The sequence below is a fragment of the Palaemon carinicauda genome, chromosome 16 (assembly GCF_036898095.1).
Source record: "Palaemon carinicauda isolate YSFRI2023 chromosome 16, ASM3689809v2, whole genome shotgun sequence".
Classification (NCBI taxonomy): Eukaryota; Metazoa; Arthropoda; class Malacostraca; order Decapoda; family Palaemonidae; genus Palaemon; species Palaemon carinicauda.
In genome coordinates, this window is record NC_090740.1 from 4,670,557 (window position 1) to 4,694,290 (window position 23,734).

At 37.7% G+C, this 23,734-nt stretch overlaps 1 protein-coding gene across 2 annotated transcripts in view; it reads right to left on the bottom strand.

Moving 5' to 3' along the window:
* Positions 1-6,376: 6,376 nt before the first annotated feature.
* The window catches only part of LOC137655634 (transcription factor Ken-like), a 42,114-nt gene continuing 24,756 nt past the window's right edge, over positions 6,377-23,734 (bottom strand). Inside the window, exons 2-5 of one of the 2 annotated variants that reach the window (XM_068389559.1) lie at positions 21,257-22,049; positions 20,806-20,989; positions 19,684-19,766; positions 6,377-8,536 (exon numbers count right to left, since the gene is read on the bottom strand). In XM_068389559.1, coding sequence (XP_068245660.1) covers positions 7,910-8,536; positions 19,684-19,766; positions 20,806-20,989; positions 21,257-22,039 — 1,677 coding nt within the window. In that variant the 5' untranslated portion in view covers positions 22,040-22,049 and the 3' untranslated portion in view covers positions 6,377-7,909. The remainder of the gene's footprint in view (positions 8,537-19,683; positions 19,767-20,805; positions 20,990-21,256; positions 22,050-23,734) is intronic. The other variant, XM_068389558.1, reaches the window with a different exon arrangement.

Consider the following 23,734-nt stretch of genomic DNA (forward strand, 5'->3'; position numbering starts at 1 on the left):
TTCATTATAATCAGAGATAAACGTAAACAAAACATTGGTTGCCATTTTTTATCGTGCTTTTTGGCGTGTTTAGGAAACGCATGATATAAAGTCGCCCTTAATATTTGTGTCTGTTTTAGTTTAGGGTACGTTAGTACATGCATTAAGTGTTCTGTACATTAAAGGGTAGTTTGTTAACAGTACTACGTACAAGGGAAGGTTTTAAAAGTCTGAATATACATGTTAAATAAATAGGTAAATATGGTGTCACTACTTCGCGGATTTTCACCTATCGCGGCCGGGTCTGGAACCTATCTACCGCGATAAACGAGGGTTCACTGTACAGTAACCATATAAAAAGTTTAGGCACTGCAATGAATTCATAATTCCCATATGACTGGCCAAAATGGCTTATGGAACCACGAATTGAACCTTTAACCCTTTTACCCCCACCATAAGGTTAAATTTCGAGCACATTTTGCTATACAGTACTGTATATTTTCTTTAAATTGCTCTAACAGGCTTAATTTTTGTCCTCGAGAGGTCAGGTTAGTCTCATTCTTTTGGAAAATGCCTGAAGTTTCTCATAAAATTATCAAAATATGTAAAAACATGTATTAATCAGTGTTTTGCAAGAACATACCGGTACGTCCTTTGGGGGTGAAAGGGATAATATTCACAACTCACAGTTCACGGTAGTACTCATATCACATAATAAAATATAATCAAATAAATTCTGGCACCATTAACCCTTTTACCCCCAGGGTATTTGGAAATTTCCAAACCTTAACTCCCAGGGGGTTATTTTTTTTCCCAGCACATTTTGCAGTATATTTTTTTAAATTGCTCTAACAGCCTTAATTTTTGTCATAGAGAGGTCAGGTTGGTCTCATTCTCTTGGAAAATGCCTGAATTTTCTCAGAAAATTATCAAAAATATGAAAAAAAAAAAATTTTTATAGCTTCTTTTTTGCAAGGACGTACCGGTACATCCATGGGGGTAAAGGGATGGCTTTTGTGAAGCGTACCAGTACGTCCTTTGGGGGTAAAAGGGTTAAAAAATATGCACTCTGGTTGTCTAGTTGTAAGGTGGATGTAGACTGTTGTATCATTCAAGCTAAAGACATTAATATAGATAAGAATACTTTATTTGATAGCTTTCAGTCTACAAAATATCCTGAGAAATTCAAGCTTTCATCACCTTACACCATCATTTTTCAAAACAGCTACTGTAATTCAAAGTAATTCATACATAAATATATTCTTAGAGTTGAACTGGCAAGTCAAATTAAGTACAAAAAACTGTTTTTTTTTTCAAAGACAATGTACAGTATACAAAACAGAAACTTGAAGGAGTTAAAATCAATAATACTGTCATTATAAATCTAAAATTGATACAATAAAATCCCCATGTGCAAGATATACTGTTAGGTCATTTTATTGTGTGACTATTTCTCATATAAATAATATATGCTATAATAATACAGTACTTAAGAAAATATATTTTAATGATTCTTAAAACTGTTTAGATCTTGTAGAGCATACTGCCTTAATTACCCAAGAAATAGCTATATTGTACACTTTGAATATGTAAAAGTATGCAAGTAAAAACTAACAATAATTCTTACTATACTGATCCTTCCCAAACTGTGGAAAGCAATAATATTGCATCTACATTTACCAAGTAAATCTCAATTGTGTTAAAAGAAATTACAATGAAAAATTCATGTCAAACAAAACTGACAACACAAGAAAAGAACAGAAACTAACTTGATTACTGTACTTGTTTGTGGCATAGTGCTTACTGTGACTTTTGTTTAATAGTATAATGCTTATCGACTCATTTTGAAGATACATTCGTCCTTCACTTTTCCAAAGGGTTACGTTCCAGGGCCCCACACAAAGTGAAAGCTAACAAACCCATTTTTCATTTTTATACGGGCATTTAAGCCTTTATAAACTTTCCCAACAGTCTTATAACACTTTCCCACAATACTATGAACACTTTTAGTTATACACAATTTTTGCTATACATATAAGTGCACTGCTGTACAGTATACACGGCACATGAGGTTAGGCTAGCCTAGCCTAGCTTACGGGACTGAAGTACATTGTTGGTTGTATACTACACACGTTCTCTATCAAATACGTACAAAACTAACGTAAAATATTTTAGGGCTACAGGACATGGTGAATTTCTCTAAACTAACGTAAAATATTTTAGGGCTACAGGATATGGAGAATTTCTCTAAAAATGTTCCTACTGTACATAATTTAAAGCTGCGGAACATGGAACATTTCTTTGAAACTAATGTATTTGAAAAAAATATCTGTCTATATATGCAGACAAATCTTATTCCTAAATAATTATAACATTCTGCATGGGGTAATCTCCTACAATATGCACTCTAATGAAATTTGAATGACGACGATGAATTAGTTGTGCAGTAAACAACGATGAAGATGATGCTTAATGCACAGCCAGTCATACAAGCCATCGTACAGTTTGATTGGAAGTCAAGTAAAGACTTGAATGAAAGTATCACAAAACATACGAGTACAAAGTACATTTGTAAATGTGCGTCTCACAAAATACAAGGTGGAACGCGATAACGGGAGATGCTGCCTGGCCTAGCATCCTCCTTATGTCCTGATCGGTCGACTCAAATCTGTCAGCCATTTGTGTGGTCTACGATATTACATAAGCTAAACAGATGGTATACAGTCTCGGCGCAGGATCAGCAGATGCTGGCCTAGGGTTATTTTCCATCAGGCTCTTGTTCAACTATAGGCTTTTTATGTGATATTTTTTACAATGTGTTAACAAGTGAACACGAAAATAAGGACGATCGGGCACGAAACCCGACAGCCAAGCTAGCTGGACTCAGTGCTCAGGCTTCCCAATCGTAAAAGCTAAATAATTTTCCCCGTAGGAATCCAAAACATTTACAGCTAAACCAAACTGCCAAGAGAGATAAGTACTCAATTTCAAAATAAGCTGTTAAAGAGCGCACAACAAACAATAGAACAGTAGCGTGAAGCTGCGAACAAAGGAATGAAGCGCCAGATACGTATGGGAGCACCGAAAGGTGATAGGATATGTAACGGTTCCTCATTCCTTCCCCTTAGTGGATTAGACAGGGTAAAGTCTATTGGGGGTGCAGATATCTATGGTTATCTTAGGATACGTCCCTGATTATACACGATATCTACGGATAGTTGTTCCGGGGGTTGGAACCCTGTGATACCTGACGGTAATTCTCTTGTAATATCACTTGCAGAAATATTATACAGTAGGAAGCAGCTGAAGGGAACTTCCATCAGGGTGTCATGGCTATCTCGCCCAAATATAGATTTCTGGGCTCTGACCTGTGCTGCCCCGTGAAATTCTCCTTTTACATCATTTCTAATGGGCGGCACAGGTCTCTCGCCCAGAAATAGATTTTTCCTACGTCAAAATCCCTTTATATCATATTTTTGTTCTTTAATTTGAATAAATCAAAATTTAGAATTTCAAATTTTTTCATTTTCAGAAAAATTCGGCACATTTTGAGGATTGCCATAAAATTCAGGATAATGGCTTGCCATAAAACCCTGACACAAAGTGAATTTGCAAAAAGCAGGGGATGAGACTGACCATATAACATGATCATCGCCAAGCCCCCTCTCCAACCTAGCTAAGATCAAGCTAAGATGGAAGCTGATGACTCAGCAGATAGACCTATAGGCTCCCCCAAAAACCCTCCATCCTTAGCTCACAAGGATGGTGAGGTGGTAGCGACCAAAGGAATTAACGAGTTTGAGTGGGACTTGAACCCCAGTCTGTCAATCACTAGGCAAAGATGCTACCAACAGGCCACCACAAGTCAAAACAATAAGTTGAAGTTCGTAAAAAATTTTCTATGGATGGAGTCACTTGCAGTGATCAAAATTCTATATCAAGCATTGTCAATTTGCCAGACTGCAGATGACATCAGAATCTCAAAAAATTGACATGAGTAATAATTTTATGAGTGTACGCTGCATTGTATCATTCAGGAAACCACCATTCATCAAGATAAACTTTAGGGAATACAAGATAATTTTCTCTTTTTACTTTCCTTCAGCCAAAAATTTATTTTAAGGCTAAGAGTCAGCCTAAATTCTGTAACATCACTTCACTAAAAATGGATGATAGTAGCTCAGCAGAAAACAGTTTTCTCTGTCCAAAACAAAAGGTAGTATACTTGATTTGTTCTATGGGATTAGGGTCAGAAACTCACAATGAATCAAATCCAAACATAATAAAAGGGTTGAAAATGAAGTTACACAACAATAGGAGTGCAGCTACTGTACTTCCCACATCTTTTGTAGAATTATTTCTTTGGAAAGAGTTTTAGCGGAAACTTAATGGTATGGGTTTTTGCCAAACAATATTTTAAAAAACCATGATTTGCTTGTGAAGACTTCCGGGCTCTGGGCCCAATAGGGGTCAGGGATTCACACCCAAACCATTCACCAGCTGGTTAACCAATCGTTAACAAATTCTAACGACTATCTCCAGCTCACACTGAATTAATTAAAGGACAAGGGTTTGTATCTTGTGTAGAAACAAATTTGAATCTCAAACTTTCCATAGGCTTGAAATATTATCCCAGTTATTCAGGTTAATCTGAATAATAAAATACACCTTATTTTCTCAATCAAACTTGCGGAAACCCTTTACTAAGGAATTATTAAACCTCAATTACAGTTCTCATGATCGGGTTTGGGGTGCGTATCCACATTAATGTTAGGTAAAAGATGCTAAACTTACTGTGGGAAGAATCAGGCTGTAATATTCTCTTCAGTAGATTTATACAACTAAAACCCAAGCTTATTAAGAAATATATATTTGAAACGCAGTATAACATTTGGCAGGAGAGGATGGCATAAGTAAAGTCCCTCGATAGGAAACCCCATTGATAACCGAATATAAACTATCATTTTGATATACAGTATAAAAATCTGACCGTACTAGAAACATCATTAGCATTATATTTATAGAATTGGGAAATTGTCTTCAGTCTCATCAATTTCCTCTGAAACTATAATAGTAATCACTCGCCTGCATTCCAAAAAGAATATGCAGCCTGTGACGAACGAAAGAATGGGGCTTCCCTTTCTTACCATCTGCCACTAACCAACCACCTTATTCTTGGTTCTATCAGCCCCAATTGTATTACCAACTATACTCAATGTTTTTTAATGAGGCGCATTTGCACTGACTCGCAGTGGTGCCCTTTTAACTTGGAAATGTTTTCTGCTATCTGATTGGTTAGAATTATCTTGTCTAACCAATCAGCGATCAGGAAACTTTTCCGAGCGAAAAGGGCACCCCTGCGAGTCGGTGGAAATCTACCTCACTAAAAAGAATTGACTATAAACTTATTCTTTCATATAATCGCCCAAATAATTTGGCAAATATCCATATTTAAAACCAGATAAAGACATAACTGTTACTCATGTTCAAATTCTACCCGTTTCTGCTCCCCAATAAATAACTATTGTATTCAAGATACTAAATTGAGTCGAGCTGGAGATGACAGTCTGCACAGCGCACCTGATGATGATTACATGAAGTACTGGTTATAACTGGTTAATAATCTTTCAGTGGCACCATTTACTGGAATGACTAGGCATCAAACAGGGCTGCCGTTTTTCTACACAACACTGTGGAACTGTGGAATACTGAGTGTTGCCATCACACAGAGCTGCCATAAATTCGTAGCTGCTGGTGACGTCAAATTTCCCTCCATTTTCTATCCCATCATGATTGGTGAAAAATGTAGATCTTTATTCTACATGACGTGGAATTATCCACGTCATATTAAAACCTAAAGTTACACTGATTTCAAGTATTTATCATTATTTTGATGAATTTACATAAATCAACATATTTTACCATAATTCTTTTTCATATCTTTCTTCCTATTCATGCACTGATTCATGCTTCAAGTGAAGGACTGTGGATGTAGAAAAAAATTCTACAGTCAGTTGCCAGATGTCACATTATTTCTACAGTAGCAGACGAAATTCCACGAAACGGCAACTCTGGCATCAAAGGGGAGGGGGAGAGAGAGGAAATTTTTTGTCTCTTAATTATAGGTTGGGAGGCCAGTGAATTTAATCATTTTAACATGACTACAGTACAATGTTGTTACTGTTCATATAATATTTCATTATAATTGTTCATTACTTCCCTTGTAGTTTACTTCGTTATTTTCTTTCCTCACTGGGCTATCTTTCCCTGTTGGAGCCCTTGCGCTTATAGCATCCTGCTTTTCAAACTAGGGTTGTAGCTTAGCTAGTAATAACAATAATGATAATGTGGTAAGATTCACCAAAACAAAAGTAGACAAAGGAAAATTAGTTTTTTCATCAGCCTCGAACCTTTGATTAAAAGGTGCACATGCAAGGGGACATCACCTTGCCAGCTTATGATCTGATTTAGGAACAGAGTACAGGATTTGTGAAGACATAAATGTAGGCTATAGAAAAGATAGGTTTATAACAAACTTAACTGTCTAATTACATCATGGAAAAAAAGAAACAGACATTTTGACCGTTTTAGGAACATAAGAGCAATGTATTGAGATAAACATTATATAAGAGCTGCTTGTTTAACAAACAATATTTACAAAAATACTAATATAACTCCTTCAAGAACTACTGGCATGCATTTGTAAACTACCTTTTTGTATTTTTCTCATAGTCCCTTTCTGATTTCATGAGGAATATACTTAATAATGATGACTTTATAAAGGCAATTATTTTGCATAATGTCCTCTTCCATACACTATCCATGATAATCATGTCTGATATACTGTAGTTCTAAAGCTACAACTTGTAACACTTGAATACATAAAGCCAATTTCAACTTAGGACAAAACCTAACGTAGTTTATGAATCAATAATAAACAAGGCATAGCACTACAGAACCAGGTAAAATCAACATTATTGTTGAAAGAGCTTTAAAACAAAAGGTATTAACTCTCTGAGATTCCATGAGGGTTCCAATTCATCTGTGGAAAATTACATTCTGAAAACTCTTAGGGATAACAAAATATTTTTACTGCTGGCTGTAAATACATTTTTAGTGCTGGTTGTGATTTAATTTTGAATATGATTACTTTAAATTTACTGTTGTGTATTTAAAACGTTGGAAAATGATTGAAATGGTGAGTCAAAGATCAGAGGAAATATTCTATGAATGGCAATTTTAATTTCAACTGTTGGATATTGGATGGCATCAATCAACATTTTGAGACCTTAAAGGGTTATTTAACAAACAAATTTCCACTAAAATTCTTATGGCCAGGCCAGCCTTTAAATAATTTTCTTAAAAAAGTTAATAAAAGCTATGCCAATAGCAACACAGAATTTGATTTACAAATTCCACTATAAAAATAGACTCTGAAGACAAATGTATTGGTATATAAAAGAATACCTTGTGTATCCCCAATGCAAACCTAAGAGTTGCAAGTTCTCACACAATTTATATTGATTGTAAGCTCTCTGTTCACCCCTCCAATTCACTATTTCAAATAATTCTATAGCATAGAAAATACATCTTGAGACTTTCTAACCAACCTACGTATTCAGTTCGGATATACACCTTCTGCTCATGAGAGGCGAAATTCACAATTTATTTTCGAGAGAGTTCACTGTAATCTGTCCATCATTTCATGAACTTTCATTCCTTGCACTCAATATCAAACTCATTTCAATCACCAATGCTTGTATATGCACAAAATTTGTTTTTTTTATACAATAACACAGCAACAGAACTGTATTGTGCTTCTCTTTTCCATTTCATTTGCAGGCTAATACTGATCCTAAACATTTCAGGCTTTAGTCTTTATCATAAAACTCTCACATGAAATGTATATACTAAAGACTTAGAAATGAGCTCAACTCGACTGACTCAATCCTTCATGTGCACCTCTAGCAAGAGCAAGTTCTTCAATGTCCCTCGACTCCAGGTCATGATAAACTGACATAACTCCTGTTAAATGTTTAAAACGAAAATGCCTAATCAAGGAATCCTTCCTTGTGGAAGCAAAGGCACACATTCGACAACGAAACTCTTTTGTGCCGAGATGAATACGAAGGTGACGTTGGAATGTGTAAGGGTTTGAAGTAAAGAATGGACACTGCTGACACTTGTGCACATTGTTGTAATTTAGACTCGTAACTGTTGTTGCAATTGGGGAACTAGAACCTGATGATACTGTCACCAAACTGTCACTATTACTTAAACTGAAACTGCTCGCAACAACGAGAGGAGACGGAATAGGCGGTAGGGAGAAGGGTTCAACAGAGACCGGATAATCGTGTGACTCTTCTTTAGACTGAGGTACTGCCAGTGATGGTAGAGCTGTCGCATGTAATGGTGGGAGGGGTAGTGCCTGTTGTAATGGTGGTGGTGGTAGTGGTGCCTGTTGCAATGGTGGGGGTGGTGGCAGAAGTACATCGAGATGGCTGACATTTGCTGGTGATGCACTACTCGGGACTACAATACCTGGCAACCAGGTTACCTGGTAGAGAGAATGGTAGGTGATACCACAACATGTAGGCAAATAAAATATTAACTGAAAGGCCTTAAAGATCAAGAGGCAGCATGTCTGCATACTTCAATTTTGTTTTGTTGTGGTATATACCTACCAGTCCCTCCCCTGTGTGTACTACATGAATAATGCTACTGCCTTCTACCGTCCCAGTACAACTTTAGCAAGCTAAACTCATATAACTTAAAAAAATCAATAACTATATCACATGCCACCATCCAAAAAGTTCTTTAATATATGAATGGTAATATAAAACTTGAAACAACTTTCAACACAGATAAAAATGCTTAAACCAAAAATCAATGCATCAGTACTCCCCAAATTTCCTTCTTAGTTTATCTACTATTTTTCAAGAAGACTTACAACAATATCTTCATGTGAAATCAGGTAAAATTCCCATGGATTTCAAAATTTTCCAATTTTCACATTTTCAATGATACAGAATTATCAAGAACAAAAACCCATTATTTTTTTATGCTAAATCAAAACACTTGACAAAACACAACAAAGACAAAATAAGAAGTAAACAAACATATGTCCTGCCTTAAATGAGGGAAAACATAATAATGGAGCATAAAGCATGCAACACAAACAAACTAATGGAAGACAAAAAATGTTGCTTAACAAAATAAATGTATGATTCAAAGCGTACAAACATCGATGGTAAATTGCAGAACTAAAGATGCTAAAATATGAACAGGGAATCGCATGATTTTACTGAAATACCACATCTTTGAAAGAAAGACGGGGGAAAGTTGTTTAACTTCAGATGGTTCCACTACTTAACATAAAAACAACTTATTGACCAACAATCACTTACCTACAGTTTTGTCAACTAAAACTAACATAATAGTTTAGCTTATAACAGAGATACTAGATATAAAATTTGGATGGCGTTAAAGCTGTATGCGAATAAAGATTAAGTTGCTGAGACAGAATGTTTTTTTATAATAGAAGTGAAATACTGAACGTGATAAAGAAAAATAAGTTTGCTACCCAAGCAGGTTTGAGACAAGGGTGTGTTTAATATATTTATAGAAGTGGTGTGACATGTCAGAGAAAAGACATTACATGTAGGTGCAACGAAGTGGGATATGTGGGTGCTTTCTTAACCCTTTTACCCCCAGGCTATTTGGAAATTTCCAACCGTTAACCCCCAGGGGGTTATTTTTTCCCCAGCACATTTTGCAGTGTTTTTTTTAAATTGCTCTAACAGCCTTAATTATTGTCATAGAGAGGTCAGGTTGGTCTCATTCTCTTGGAAAATGCCTGAAGTTTCTTAAAAAAATTATCAAAAATATGAAAAAACAAATTTTTATAGCATTTTTTTGCAAGGACATACCGGTACGTCCATGGGGGTAAAGGGATGGCTTTTGTGAAACCCACCAGTACGTCCTTTGGGGGTAAAAGGGTTAGCATCATTACTGAATTTTTAAGTAATAGATTGCAGAGTTGCTGTTGATAGGAACCACTGTGAGTATAGGAATGTGATATCTGGTGTTCCTCAGGGTAGTGTTCTTGGCCCATTACTTTTTATACTATTTACATGTGTCGTTTGGCCTAAAAAACAAGCATGTTGCATATGCAGATGATACTAATATCTTTGCATCAATTCCATCTCTTGAATGTACAGTACTGTAGATCTGAGGTTGCTGAATCACTTGACCCTTTCACCCCCAAAGGACGTACCGGTACGTTCTTGCAAAACACTGTTAATTACATGTTTTTACATATTTTTGATAATTTTTTGAGAAACTTCAGGCATTTTCCAAAAGAATGAGACCAACCTGACCTCTCTAGAACAAAAATTAAGCCTGTTAGAGCAATTTAGAAAAAAAATATATAGCAAAATGTGCTCGAAATTTAACCTTATGGTGGGGATAAAAGGGTTAATAGAGATCTAGCTAAAATTAGTGAATGGTGCAAATTAACAGCCATGCCTTCTACATCATAAGACTCAAAACTAAACAGTATTCTACAAGCTTTATTTGCTGTGAAAATTTTTATGTTGAACAGGCTGACATGAATCTCTCTTCATAGTTTATATATGACAGATCTATTTTCACATTTTTTCCTTATTTCGTCTCCCCATTGGGAAAAGGAGAAGGGTCATGCATGACTGGAGATAGGAATGGCAAAAATTTGCCAAATATTGAGAAAAGTGAAGCGAAAAGTGACGAAAAATTGCAGAGACTAGTGATAGAGTCTGATAAGATAAAGAGAGATAAGAGTAAAATTAAAGCAAGCAAGAAAAAATTATGGTAAATGGGACCTAGAAAAATAGCCTTGAAGTGCTGACCTGTGATGTACCATAACCATTCAGTTAACCCTTTTACCCCTAAAGGACGTACTGGTACGTTTCACAAAACCCATCCCTTTAGCCCCAGGGACGTACCGGTACGTCCTTATAAAAAATGCTATAAAAAAATTTTTTTTTCATATTTTTGATAATTTTTTGAAAGAATTCAGGCATATTCCAAGAGAATGAGACCAACCTGACCTCTCTATGACGAAAATTAAGGCTGTTAGAGCAATTTAAAATAAATATACTGCAAAATGTGCTGGGAAAAAAATAACCCCTTGGGGGTTAAGGGTTGGAAATTTCCAAAGAGCCTGGGGGTAAAAGGGTTAAATAACATAAAAGAAGAGTACCTGTAATAGTTGGAAAAGCTGGATGCTATAAGCTCAAGGGCTCCAACAGTGAAAATAGCCCACTGAGGTAAGGAAATAAGGAAACAAAGAATAGTGTGCCTAGGTGTACCCTCATATAAGAGAACTCTAACCCGTGACAGTGGAAGACCATGGTACAGTGGCTATGACACTACCCAAGACTGAAACAATGGTTTGATTTTGGGGTGTCCTTATCCTAGAAGAATTGCTTACCATAGCTAAAGGGTCTCATCTACCCATACCAAGAGTAAAGTAGAAACTGACCAATTGCCGCGCAGTAGTTAACCCCTTGAGTGAAGAAGAATTTTTCCATTATCTTAGAGTTGTCAGATGTATGAGGAGAGGAGAATGTGTAAAGAATAGGCCAGACTATTCGGTGTATGTGAAGGCAAAGGAAAAATGAACTGTAACCAGAGATGGATCCAAGTCTGTCCAGTCAAAGGACCTATAGTCCATTTCTTTTATCGAGGCAGATTTGCACCGACTCGCAGCGGTGCCCTTTTAGCTCGGAAAAGTTTCCTGATCGCTGATTGGTTAGAATTATCTCGTCCAACCAATCAGCGATCAGGAAACTTTTCCGAGCTAAAAGGGCACCGCTGCGAGTCGGTGCAAATCTGCCTCGATAAAAGAAATGGACTATAGTAGTACTCTCTTTCATATAGATGCCAAGTGGATATATTTTTAGCCTGGGAAACTAAACATTAATGGTTCAAATCTTTTAAGATGGGGTTTGTTTTATTATCTAAATTAAGTGCTGAAGATTAATGACTTTATTCTAAGGAATTTGCATCTTAAGATTTATAATTTGCTATTACTGAAAGCAACATGATCATGCCAGTTAATATTTCATACTGTATGGTAGGTCTAATACTAAGAATGAAAAGAAAGATATTCTAACAAACATATGTGCTGTAACACATGAGCAAACTGGAACTGTTGCTAGTCATCTCCGACTGGAACTGAAAACACCTCTCTGCTTTTAAAGTCTCAAATATGAATTGCCTGGAGTCCTATCTATAAATTATCACTAGAACCTTTGAAGATATCTTCCCTAATATTTTTAAACTGTTCTTTGTACAAGTCTTGCTCTGGACAAGAGGCATCACCTATTAGGGGGACTTCAAGAGTTCAAACAGTGCTGGGAGCCTACATTGTTACACCAGAAATGCAGGCTCATGATGCCTCCATTGGAATCAGGGGATACGAGAAGTAGCAGGAGAAGGACTGAATAAAATGTCAGTATGAAAAGTAGGCCCTGCTGCTTCCTCCGATGCCTTAGATGACCGCGGAGGTAGCAGCAGTAGGGGATTCAGCATTATGAAACTTCATCTGTGGTGGATAATGTGGGAGGGTGGGCTGTGGCACCCTAGCAGTACCAGCTGAACTCGGTTGAGTCCATTGTTAGGCTGGGAGGAACGTAGAGTAGAGGTCCCCTTTTTTGTTTTGTTTCATTTGTTGATGTCGGCTACCCCCCAAAATTGGGGGAAGGGCCTTGGTATATGTATGTCAGTATGAAAAGGAAGTAGTCAAATCAAGACCTGTGATGGTGCTTTTGCAGAACTCTTATGGCCTCTGAGATGTGGCTGTAGCAGTAGTGGAAATCTTTTGCCTCCCATTATTCTCTTCCACCAATTCTGTATTCTTAAATAGGATATGTGTTCATTCCATATGCAGTATAATGATGCCACATAGTATGCTTCATTATATGCAAAGTGTGTTATCATCAGAGAAACATCACTAGAAAAGTATGAAGATTGCATATCTCTTTCATATAAATGCATTGAGTTTTTACAGTCTATGTACTATATTCAAATTATTACTGAAACTTTCTTTAATATAGCAGCTTGTGGCCAGACTAACGAAACATTTATGGACTGCTTAGTACATTTAAGCATTTCTATTGTAAGTAGTGATTGTTATTTTTGGATCAGTCCAATTTTTTTGCTACTAAAGTTTTATAATTCCCGATGGAACGCAAGGATTCATAAAAGCTAAAATCTGTTACTAGAAACTGAGTATGCTGCAAATGTGTTTTGAGAAACTATGTAAGTGTCTAAGGAGTATGGCTTGTGTATCTCGAGTAGATAGGGTTAGAAATGAAGTAGTGAGGGTGAGAACGGGTGTAAGAAATGAGTTAGCAGCTAGAGCGGATATGAATGTGTTGAGGTGGTTTGGCCATGTTGAGAGAATGGAAAATGGCTGTCTGCTTAAGAAGGTGATGAATGCAAGAGTTGATGGGAGAAGTACAAGAGGAAGGCCAAGGTTTGGGTGGATGGATGGTGTGAAGAAAGCTCTGGGTGATAGGAGGATAGATGTGAGAGGGGCAAGAGAGCGTGCTAGAAATAGGAATGAATGGCGAGCGATTGTGACGCAGTTCCGGTAGGCCCTGCTGCTGCCTCCGATGCCTTAGATGACCGCGGAGGTAGCAGCTGTAGGGGATTCAGCATTATGAAGCTTCATCTGTGGTGGATAACGGGGGAGGGTGGGCTGCGGCACCCTAGCAGTACCAGCTGAACTCGGCTGGGTCCCTCGTCAGGCTGGGAAGAACGTAGAGAGTAGAGGTCCCCTTTTTGTTTTGTTTCATTTGTTGATGTCGGCTACCCCCCAAAATTGGGGGAAGTGCCTTGATATATGTATGTATGTATGTAAAACTTTTTTTATAAGCAGAAAAAAAACTAATTATTGCATTATTATTATTATTAGCCGTGCTACAACTCTGGTTGAAAAAGCAGAATGCTACAAGCCCAAGGGCTCCAGCAGGGAAAGCAGCCCAGTAAGGAAAGGAAATAAAAAAATAGCAAATAAATTATATATAAGTAATGAATAGAAAATAAAAAATGTTTTAATTCAGTAACAACATTAAAATAAACCAGTCATATATAAATTATAAAACGAGACTTACGTTAACCTGTTTATCAAAAAATAATTTACAAAAAGTTAGAACTTTTAAAGTTCCACTGATTCAAAATGCCTGATTAGGAAGATCATTCCACAATCTGGTCACAGCTGGAATTAAACTATTAGAATACTATGTAGCATTTTACCTTATGATGGAGAAGGCATGACTAGAATTTGCAAGATGTCTAAAAGATTTTCTACATTTTTATATTAGAGTTTTGATCACTTATTGGAAACTTCCCACACTTGCAATCTGCTAGACTGGGGTTCAGGACCCACTCAAGCTTGATAATTTCTTGTAGTGTCTGCAACCTCACCATCTTTGTGAGCTAAGGATGGGGGGGGGGGGTGAGAGAGAGCCTAGAGGTCTACCTGCCAAGAAATCAGAAGTCATTGCCTGACCCTCATTAGTCCTAGCTTGGGTGGGAAGCGGACTTGGGAGCTGATCATGTGTATATATGGTCAGTCTCTAAGGCACTGTCCTTCTCCCTTGCCTCTGCCATTTATGAGCAACCTTTAAACCTTTTGTGAATTGTTAATGGTGTGCAACAAAAGTTTATATGGATGATTAACCCTTTTACCCCCAGGCTATTTAGAAATTTCCAACCCTTAACCCCCAGGGGGTTATTTTTTTCCCAGCACATTTTGCAGTATATTTTTTTTAAATTGCTCTAACAGCCTTAATTTTTGTCATAGAGGTCAGGTTGGTCTCGTCCTCTTGGAAAATGTCTGAATTTTCTCAAAACAATAACAAAAATATGAAAAAAAAAAATTTTTATAGCATTTTTTTGCAAGGACGTACTGGTACGTCCATGGGGGTAAAGGGATGGCTTTTGTGAAACGTACCAGTACGTCCTTTGGGGGTAAAAGGGTTAATATGGGAAAATATTGCAATAATATAGAAGCATGTTTGTGTATGTGTAGTGTTTACATAAAGAAGATAGAATAACGAGAGTTTGATTCTAACTAATGTTCTTAAAGCCATAACAAATTTACTACAAAATGAATGATCCTGTCTGAGTTGGGATATCTTAACCTGGTGAAAGGGTTTGCATGTCGCCATGATCAGCTGTACGCCTCAAGGTCACCCATACCCGATTGGTTTGCTGTGAGCAATCAGACTAAAGTCTCCCACCATCACCAATCCACAATGCTCTACGTGGTGATGAAAATGGCCAAACCCCAGACATGAATAAGGACATGTTTGAGGCCTTTGTTCTGCAGTGGACAAGAAACAGCTGCATTTGTTGTTGTTGCATAAGTCTGACCTTTACAACTCTTACACAAATGAATTGTTTTTTTCTAAAGCTTGATCTATAGGCAATGCAAGCTTTGCCATTTTCAAAAAAACATGATGATGCCAATAAATCCAAAGACAATTATTCAATATAGAGAGCATGTATACCTAATTACCGAAAATACCACAAAGATACCAATAATAATAAAGAGGGTACACTAACTCATGAACTATTGCCATAATGTCTATTAATCCCCCCAAAAAAAGAAGCAAATAAGCAACTATTTTAGAAGACATAATACCCATCACATAAATATTATACCATTCAACAAAATACCCAATATTAACACGATCTCATCAACCGCATGATGAACACCTAACGATGTAAACACAAACAAGATTGAAACCGCTTACACTGGTCTAGTATTTTTATATAAATGAGGTTACAAGAGTAATGTCTAGATGTATTAGGTAAAGTTACAGTAGACCTGCATTCTTGGGGCTAACTAACTCCCACTTCATTGCCTCAGCTGGCATTCCAATCTAAAGTTTTATTTCCTCTATAAGGAGCATCTGAGTACGCAAAATATCACAAATTTAAAAAATAATTTGTATTCTCAACTATGCAAACCTGAGTCGTTTAATAGAAGTGATTTCAGCAAAGATGGAAACTGTTAAAATTCATAATGAGATGTCGGTAATTACAAGCAGGTAGGGGGGAATTTCCGGCCCCCTGCCAGTTCCCTGGGTAGCCACTTTGACCTCTGCCCAGAAACTGTGGAGTTTAAAGGGCACTCATGAATGGCACAGGCAAGGGACGGTGACAATGCCTTAGAGACTGACCTTATACACACATGACTAGCATCCAAGGCCCCTCTATATCCAAGCTAGGACCAGAGAAGACCAGGCAATGGTTGCTGATGACTCAGCAGGTAGCCCTATAGGATACCCTAAACCACCTATCCTTTGCTCACAAAGAAGGTGAGGTTACAGACACTACAAAAAACTATAGGGCTTGAGCGGGTCTTGGGCCCAAGTCTGGCAGGGATTTTCCGTTAGACGGGATGTTAACTTGAAGGACTTAGGTTTGTATAGTTAGGAAATCAAAAGGTTTTAAATTGTTCCTACATGGATACAAAACTTCGTCTTTTAACAGAAGATTTCTCCTTAGGAGGGATAAAGACCGTATGACCAAACTAACTAGTGTAAAATCGCATGATGTCGGTTATCATAGACATGATGCTTCTTGTCCGTAAAAAGTTAAGAATACTATGCCAGTTGATGAGAAGCTATCACAGGTACTAGGGAAAAGGTGTTGAAGGAGTTGTGGGTACAATCCCTTAGGTGATGGGCTAAGAAGGTTGTTTGGGAATTCCAGGCTCCTGCCTCCCCAACCTGACCTACTGACATGATTCTCTTGAAGGCTAGAGTAGCTCCTACTCCCCTGACATAATGAGCGAGAGCCTCAGACGGCTCTACGGGGTGACTAGTCGATTGATGTTCCTGCACTCTGAGTATTGTGCTTCAAAGCAAGAAGACTGTTATTTGAGACTTTCTTCTTACACATTATGAAGCTGTGGTCTGAAGGGTTGTGTGCTTCAGATAGCATTTTATTGCCCTCACAATGCAAAGAAGTATGAATCTATAGTTGCTTCTAAGTTACAAAATATAAAAGGTCTCAAACCTATAGGGTTGTGTATGGGAGGGTTCTGAGTCTTTGCTATGAATTCAGACACTAAGGAAAAGGAGACTTTCCTCTAACCTTCAGTATGAGACAGAGTATGACAATACATGGATTTCACTAACCCATTTTACGGTCTTCAGGGTAAGGCCTCTGTTAGACACCTGCTTCAGGAGTTCAAAAAGATGCATACCTCAGTACTATTCCAAGCAGGGGGGCCTGAGTTTTCTCTGAGGGCAGAACTACTCTTAATTCCTCACCAACATTGGAAGTTCCCAAGAAGAAGAGCGATCCAGGCCTTTCTACCTAAAGACTGAGCAATAGCCTTTCACTGCATCAACTGAAAAACGTTTCTCTCTGCACAAGAAGACAAGAAAGTCTGTTATCGTTTGTAGTGAGGCTCTGAGAAAAGAAGTACTCCTGCTACAGCATCAACTGCAGATGGCCCACTAAGCCTGCTAGACTGCTACCATGGACTTGAGGAGGTATCCAGAAATCTTCTCAGTTCCTTGTGAGAAGCCTCTTGTTTGGAAGTGCTGGATAACCTCCACCTGTGTAGTAATAATGTCTCTTTAGATGCAGTTGGCACAGCAGGTTGGGTCAACATGGGAGTTCCCTAGGTACCTCAGACAGCATTAGGTAGTCCAGCAACCATTAAGATCATCCTGAGATTTAATGCTCAAAACGCTGTTGATGACTCTTCTGGTTAGGCAGAACAGTGTAGAAGCATAAGCGTCGAGGATGTTTCGCAGATGTCGAAAGACATCAATGAGAGCCCCTGCCTGATCTGGTACTCGTGGGCAATAGATTGAGTTTCTTGTTGAGGCTTGTTGCAAACTGGTCTATCACTGGGGAACTCCACAATGTCAGGAGACTTTTTGCCATTTGAGGATGGAAGAAGCAATTCCATGTCTATTACTTGTTCTTGGCAACTGAGTTTGTCGACTATGAAGTTCTTCCTACTCGGGATGAACCTTGTTGAAAGGTCTACTGCAGTTTCTGCTGCCAATGAGTGGGCTTGTTTTGCTAACTCGAAAAGATGCAGAGAGGCTGTCCCTCCTTGCTTGATAATGTAGGCCACTACAGTAGTGTTATCACTCATCATTGCTACAGAGTGGCCTAACAGAATATGTTGAAACAGCTGTGAAGAAAAAATCTTCGGAGGAGGAGGGTGATAGAAAGTTTGCAGGAGAGGCTGACTCCCTTGGGTAGTAATGAGGGATCTTACTCCTCTTAGCCTCTGTGAAGCGTGAGCTACTCGCCTTTGTAAAGGACGAGGTTGAAGTAGTTGAGCTTGATGGAGAGGGAGGCCGAATGTGCTTCCAACTCTTACTCATCGAAGGTGCTCTTTGAACTGACAACGAAGGAAGTGTGAAAGGAAGGTGAGAATCTGTTATCAACTGTACAAGAGAAAGGATAGAGAGGCTTAGAGGAACTCTTCAACCTCTGAGAATGACTCTTTATAGTCATGGCCTCTAAAGGACGAGCGCAATGAATAGGGATCCACCGAGTCCCTACTCATGATCATTCCGCATCTCCGGAGCGTAATGCCAGGGCAAGACCTCATGGCCATACGTGGTTTCTCCATTGTCAAATTAATTAATCAAACAGAAAAGAAAAGAAAAACTTGATAAGTTTTATCACACCAAGATCATGTCTGTGCCACTCAGTAGCTGAAGTCAAAGTGGTTACTCATTGAGCTAGCAGGGGGTCAGAGCTACCCAGCTACCCAACTGTAACTACCTATAGCTCGTTACAATTTTAAAACAACCGAGTTTCCAGCTTTGCTAAAATCATACTAGCATTAAAGAACAAAGGCTTGTATCAGTTTAGGAACAATTAGCTTGAAAAAATATATGATTTTCATGTTTGAATAGAAAAAGATGTGGCTTATATTTACTGTATATCAGAGATATTGTGGCTAAAGAATAAGACCAAGATCAACAGCTTATAACAAAATTAGTAGCACTTATATATTAAACAAGTTGTCCCATTAAATATCACTGACAAAGCCCTCAGGCAAAAACAATAGGAAAAAAGAAATGAGAAGAGAACACACAAAAAAAAGTAAAATAATAACAAAATACAAAAGCCAAACGCAAGCTATAGAAAGTTGATGCCTAATAATAATAGACAGTCTATGAGCAGAAGGCAAGAATAAAAAAGTAGTTTATCAAATTTTGTTTCCTGGGTTACAACAGCGGCAACCCCCCTCTATCACTACAACAGTATTGGTGATAATTTTAAAATATTCCCAAAATACAGTTTTCTCAATTTCCTATGAGGCACATTATAATAGTTAATTTTTCTTCTAGTCATATATATAATCAAAATTAATAAAATACTGTACAATAAAAAAAAAATTCATGGGTTTGAAACAGTCACCACAAAATTTTGTTCCAATTTTGACAGAACAAACTTCCTAGCAAATTTTGCTGCCAAATCAAAATATCTAGTATGGACTTCGGAGCACATTCAGTAAAAATCCGTAGAAAATAGACAGAGCCATCCACCAATTGACTACAAGCATACCACAGCCACTACAGCACTACTGTATTAAGAACTTACACAGCGATTACAGATTTGTTTGCAAAGTTAAATCCTTCAAACGGAGACAATTCAGACACTTACCCCGGTAGTTGTGTTGGCATTGATGTCATCGGAAGCAGTGGACATATCACCTCGACTCTCTTCATCACATCGACCATCTTCGTCTGGAAGTTTTAGGAATGTTAGCTAAAATTTTAACAAAGCCATAGACTTGCGTCATCATAGCATTATTTTCACTTATTCAAAAAAAAATTCTATACCTTGAAAATCCTACCTATTGCTTCCATTTCATTAAAATATTACAGTACTGTATTACTGTTATCATCATTGTATTCCAGCGTACTGTAGTTTAACCACTTATGAAAGAAATGTGAAAACACAAAATTTCAAAAACATTTTCTATACCTTAAAAATTCTACCTATTGCTTACATTTCATTAAAATCTTACAGTAATACGGTTATTATTTGTGAATATTACCGAGTAGTTTATTCACTTATGAAAGCAAATTGTGAAAACATGAACCTACAGAAAGTCTTAAACTTATAAACTTCATAGATTTCAAGAAGCTGTTCGCGAGTCAAAATTTTTTCAATTTTGGCCTAGGGCTTCACCTATGTCAGATGCCTATGATTTTCAGTGGGAAAAGTCATAAAAAAATACAGCCGTTTCATATTACAAATACCGTCTTGCTTACTGCATTAAATTATGAAATACAGTATTTTTTAACCCTTTTACCCACAGGCTCTTTGGAAATTTCCAACCCTTAACCCCCAAGGGGTTATTTTTTCCCCAGCACATTTTGCAGTATATTTTTTTTAAATTGCTCTAACAGCCTTAATTTTTGTCATAGAGAGGTCAGGTTGGTCTCATTCTCTTGGAAAATGCCTGATTTTTTTCAAAAAATTATCAAAAATGAAAAAAAAAATTTTATAAAATTTTTTTGCAAGGACGTACCGGTACGTCCATGGGGGTAAAGGGATGAGTTTTGTGAAACGTACCAGTACGTCCTTTGCGGGTAAAAGGGTTAATTACAGTATTTAATTATAAAGTTTTGATAGAATATCCAAAATTTATAATTTCAGTTGGATTTGTGTTTGCATCTCTGAATGCTTTTAAGTTGAGGCACTTCTGAGGCACATAAATATATTCATCTATATACATATTATACATTATCCTCTGTACTTGAATCAATAGATAATTACTTGTTTCCAAAACAGGCAGATTGGGCGAAGATGTCAGAGCAGCAGCAACACTTTCAAGTGTTCCCGGTATGGCACCTAGAGGCATCATGGGTTGAGAATCATCTAGAAGATCACTGTTGATGGCACCGTGGCCCTCTGTCCAAACCATTTCCCCTGGATAGTCTAATGGTTCTGTTTTGATGGTCTGGTGAAAATTGAAAAAAAAGCTATGAAAAACATCAAAAGAAATTCTGGAAAATATACAGCTAAAGATGTGTTAAAAAGGTAACAATAAATTTACATATCAATGTTCAACTAAAATCTGAGTATTACAGAGGGTGATACAATTATATTAAGAAAAAAATCTCCAATACCATAAAAAAAATTAATTATTACATCACAGCATTTTGATAAATCTACTGTTTCCTAAAATTACATTAACAAAATTAAATGTAAGTAGTTTATTACGTACTAAATCGTCTGACAAATTGGCTTTTAGTAAGCTGTTCTCCTCCATGCTGATACTGGAGTTGGTCTGCAAAGTACAATTTTCTTTCGTAGAACAAGCGTTCAAAATTTTGTTGGGAATGCCATGAACGACGATCTTTGAGCTAGAGGTCTTTGACGAAACGTGCTTCGAAGTTGGGATGTGCAGAGAACCTATGCCTCCGACCCCACTGCTCTTTGACGAGTGGTCGTCACTGGAAGCCTTGCTCCTGCTTTTATGACTAGAGTGAGAATCACTAATTGTTTTAAACGAGCCTGAGAGAAGAGGCGAACACGCTTCCGCTGCCCGCGCATCCGACAGACGCTGTCTTTTGTTGCTTGAACGCCATTCCGACCTGTCTTCCTTGTCTTTCCTCTTTCTCTCATCCTTGCTTTTGTGTTCCTTGTCTTTCTCTTTGTCTTCTGCCAGCCCCTTAATCTGGAGGTTATCAGCAGTCTTTAAAAAACTGGCCAATTCGCTTTGGGAGACGCTCACTTCCCCCTGGTATATGAACTTCATCATCGCTCGCATGTCTTCGGCGGGGACGTCGCTGAGGATGAGGACAGGGTGCTTGCAAGGGTTGTCACGTAGGATGCGATGCAACAGGGGGGAGCAAGCTGCGAGCACCATCTTGTGGCCGAGAACGGCCTCTCCCCCACAAACCAGCGTGACGTCCACGAAAGAATCATCTCTGAGGAGGTGATTGAATACATCTACAAAATTCGTCTGGTGGTTGTTCCATTTCAGAAGAAACTCCTCCTCGTTCATCACGTATTTCCTGCAGAGAAAAACGATATTTTACTTCTTATGTTCTTTACGAAAAAAATAAGCCAGGCAAGCACACACACTATCAAGTGAAAATATGCACAAACATAAAACACAGGTCTGTCATTCTAAAGATCCTTACTGTAGCATAAAATGAGCTAAGAACTGTTTCATGAAGTCAAGTCCCATTCCTCCACTGGTAGCCACAAGTCTAATAAGATTGGCGATCTAATTACTGAACAAGGTAACTTGAATACAAATGAAATACAAATCCCTTAGCACAAAAAGCTACTTTAAACTTAAAGATGGACTATAAGAGATATTCCTTGACAGCTTTAGCATCAATGTGACTTGGCAACTAAAGCAAACAAAACAGAAAATACACAAGAGAATTCAAAAATAAAATAATAACGGACAAAACAACTTCAATCTAAAATGGTTTGGATGGAATGAGAAGAGGGGACAATACAGTTGGAAAAGTAAGAAAGAAATAATGAGGAGAACCAAGATAATTACGGAGAATTGGCTTTGAAGATGAGGTGAAGATGCACAAGACAGGCAATTTTGAAAAGAACGCAATTCATACCTGGCTATTTAAGAAAATATTTGGCACAAAATTATGATATTCAGCTATTGGTAACCAAAACATTTCTGACGCTCGGTATTCATCAATTTTGGCAAAGGTTTTCTATTCACATCAACCTTTCTGAGTGGGGATACCTTAACATAGAGGAAGGTTTTGTAGAATGCCATGATCAGCAAAGCTGTATTAGTCAGGGCCACACATACGAAAGTCCATTTCTTTTAGTGATGCATATTTGCACCGACTCGCAGCGGTGCCCTTTTAGCTCGGAAAAGTTTCGGATCGCTGATTGGTTGGACAAGATAATTCTAACCAATCAGCGATCCGGAAACTATTCCGAGCTAAAAGGGCACCACCGCGAGTCGGTGCAAATATGCATCGCTAAAAGAAATGGACTATAGTCTGGTTTGGGGTGAGCCATCAGTCTAAAGTCTCCCACCATCACCAATCCGCAGCAGCTAGTGTGGTGATGAAAATGGCCCAAGACCTGACATAATTAAGGACATGTCTGAGGCCTTTGTCATGCAATGGATTAGAAATGGCTGCATTTGTTGTTTTCGTATGGTAACATTGCAAACGAGTGCAAAAAGAAAAGTAAACAGAAAATGATCCTCTGCTTTTTAACCCTTTTACCCCCAAAGGACGTACTGGTACGTTTCACAAAACTCATCTCTTTACCCCCATGGACATACCGCTACGTCCTTGCAAAAAAATGCTATTGAATTTTTTTTTGCATGTTTTTAATAATTTTTTCTTTTTAGAAAATTCAGGCATTTTCCAAGAGAATGAGACCAACCTGGCCTCTCTATGACGAAAATTAAGGCTGTTAGCAATTTAAAAAAAATATACAGTACTGCAAAATGTGCTTGAAAAAAAATAACCCCTGGGGGTTAAGGGTTGGAAATTTCCAAATAGCCTGGGGGTAAAAGGGTTAAGAGATAACTCGCCATTAAAAGTTGATGGATTAAGTGACCAAAGAAATGAGAGAAAGGTATGGAAATATTTGGACGGGTAGATTTTATCTTGATTGTGCAAATAACACGAACATATACAGTCGGACAGGAATTCCTGGCACACCTTGCTCTGAGGATATACACCCAACCACACACTATGCC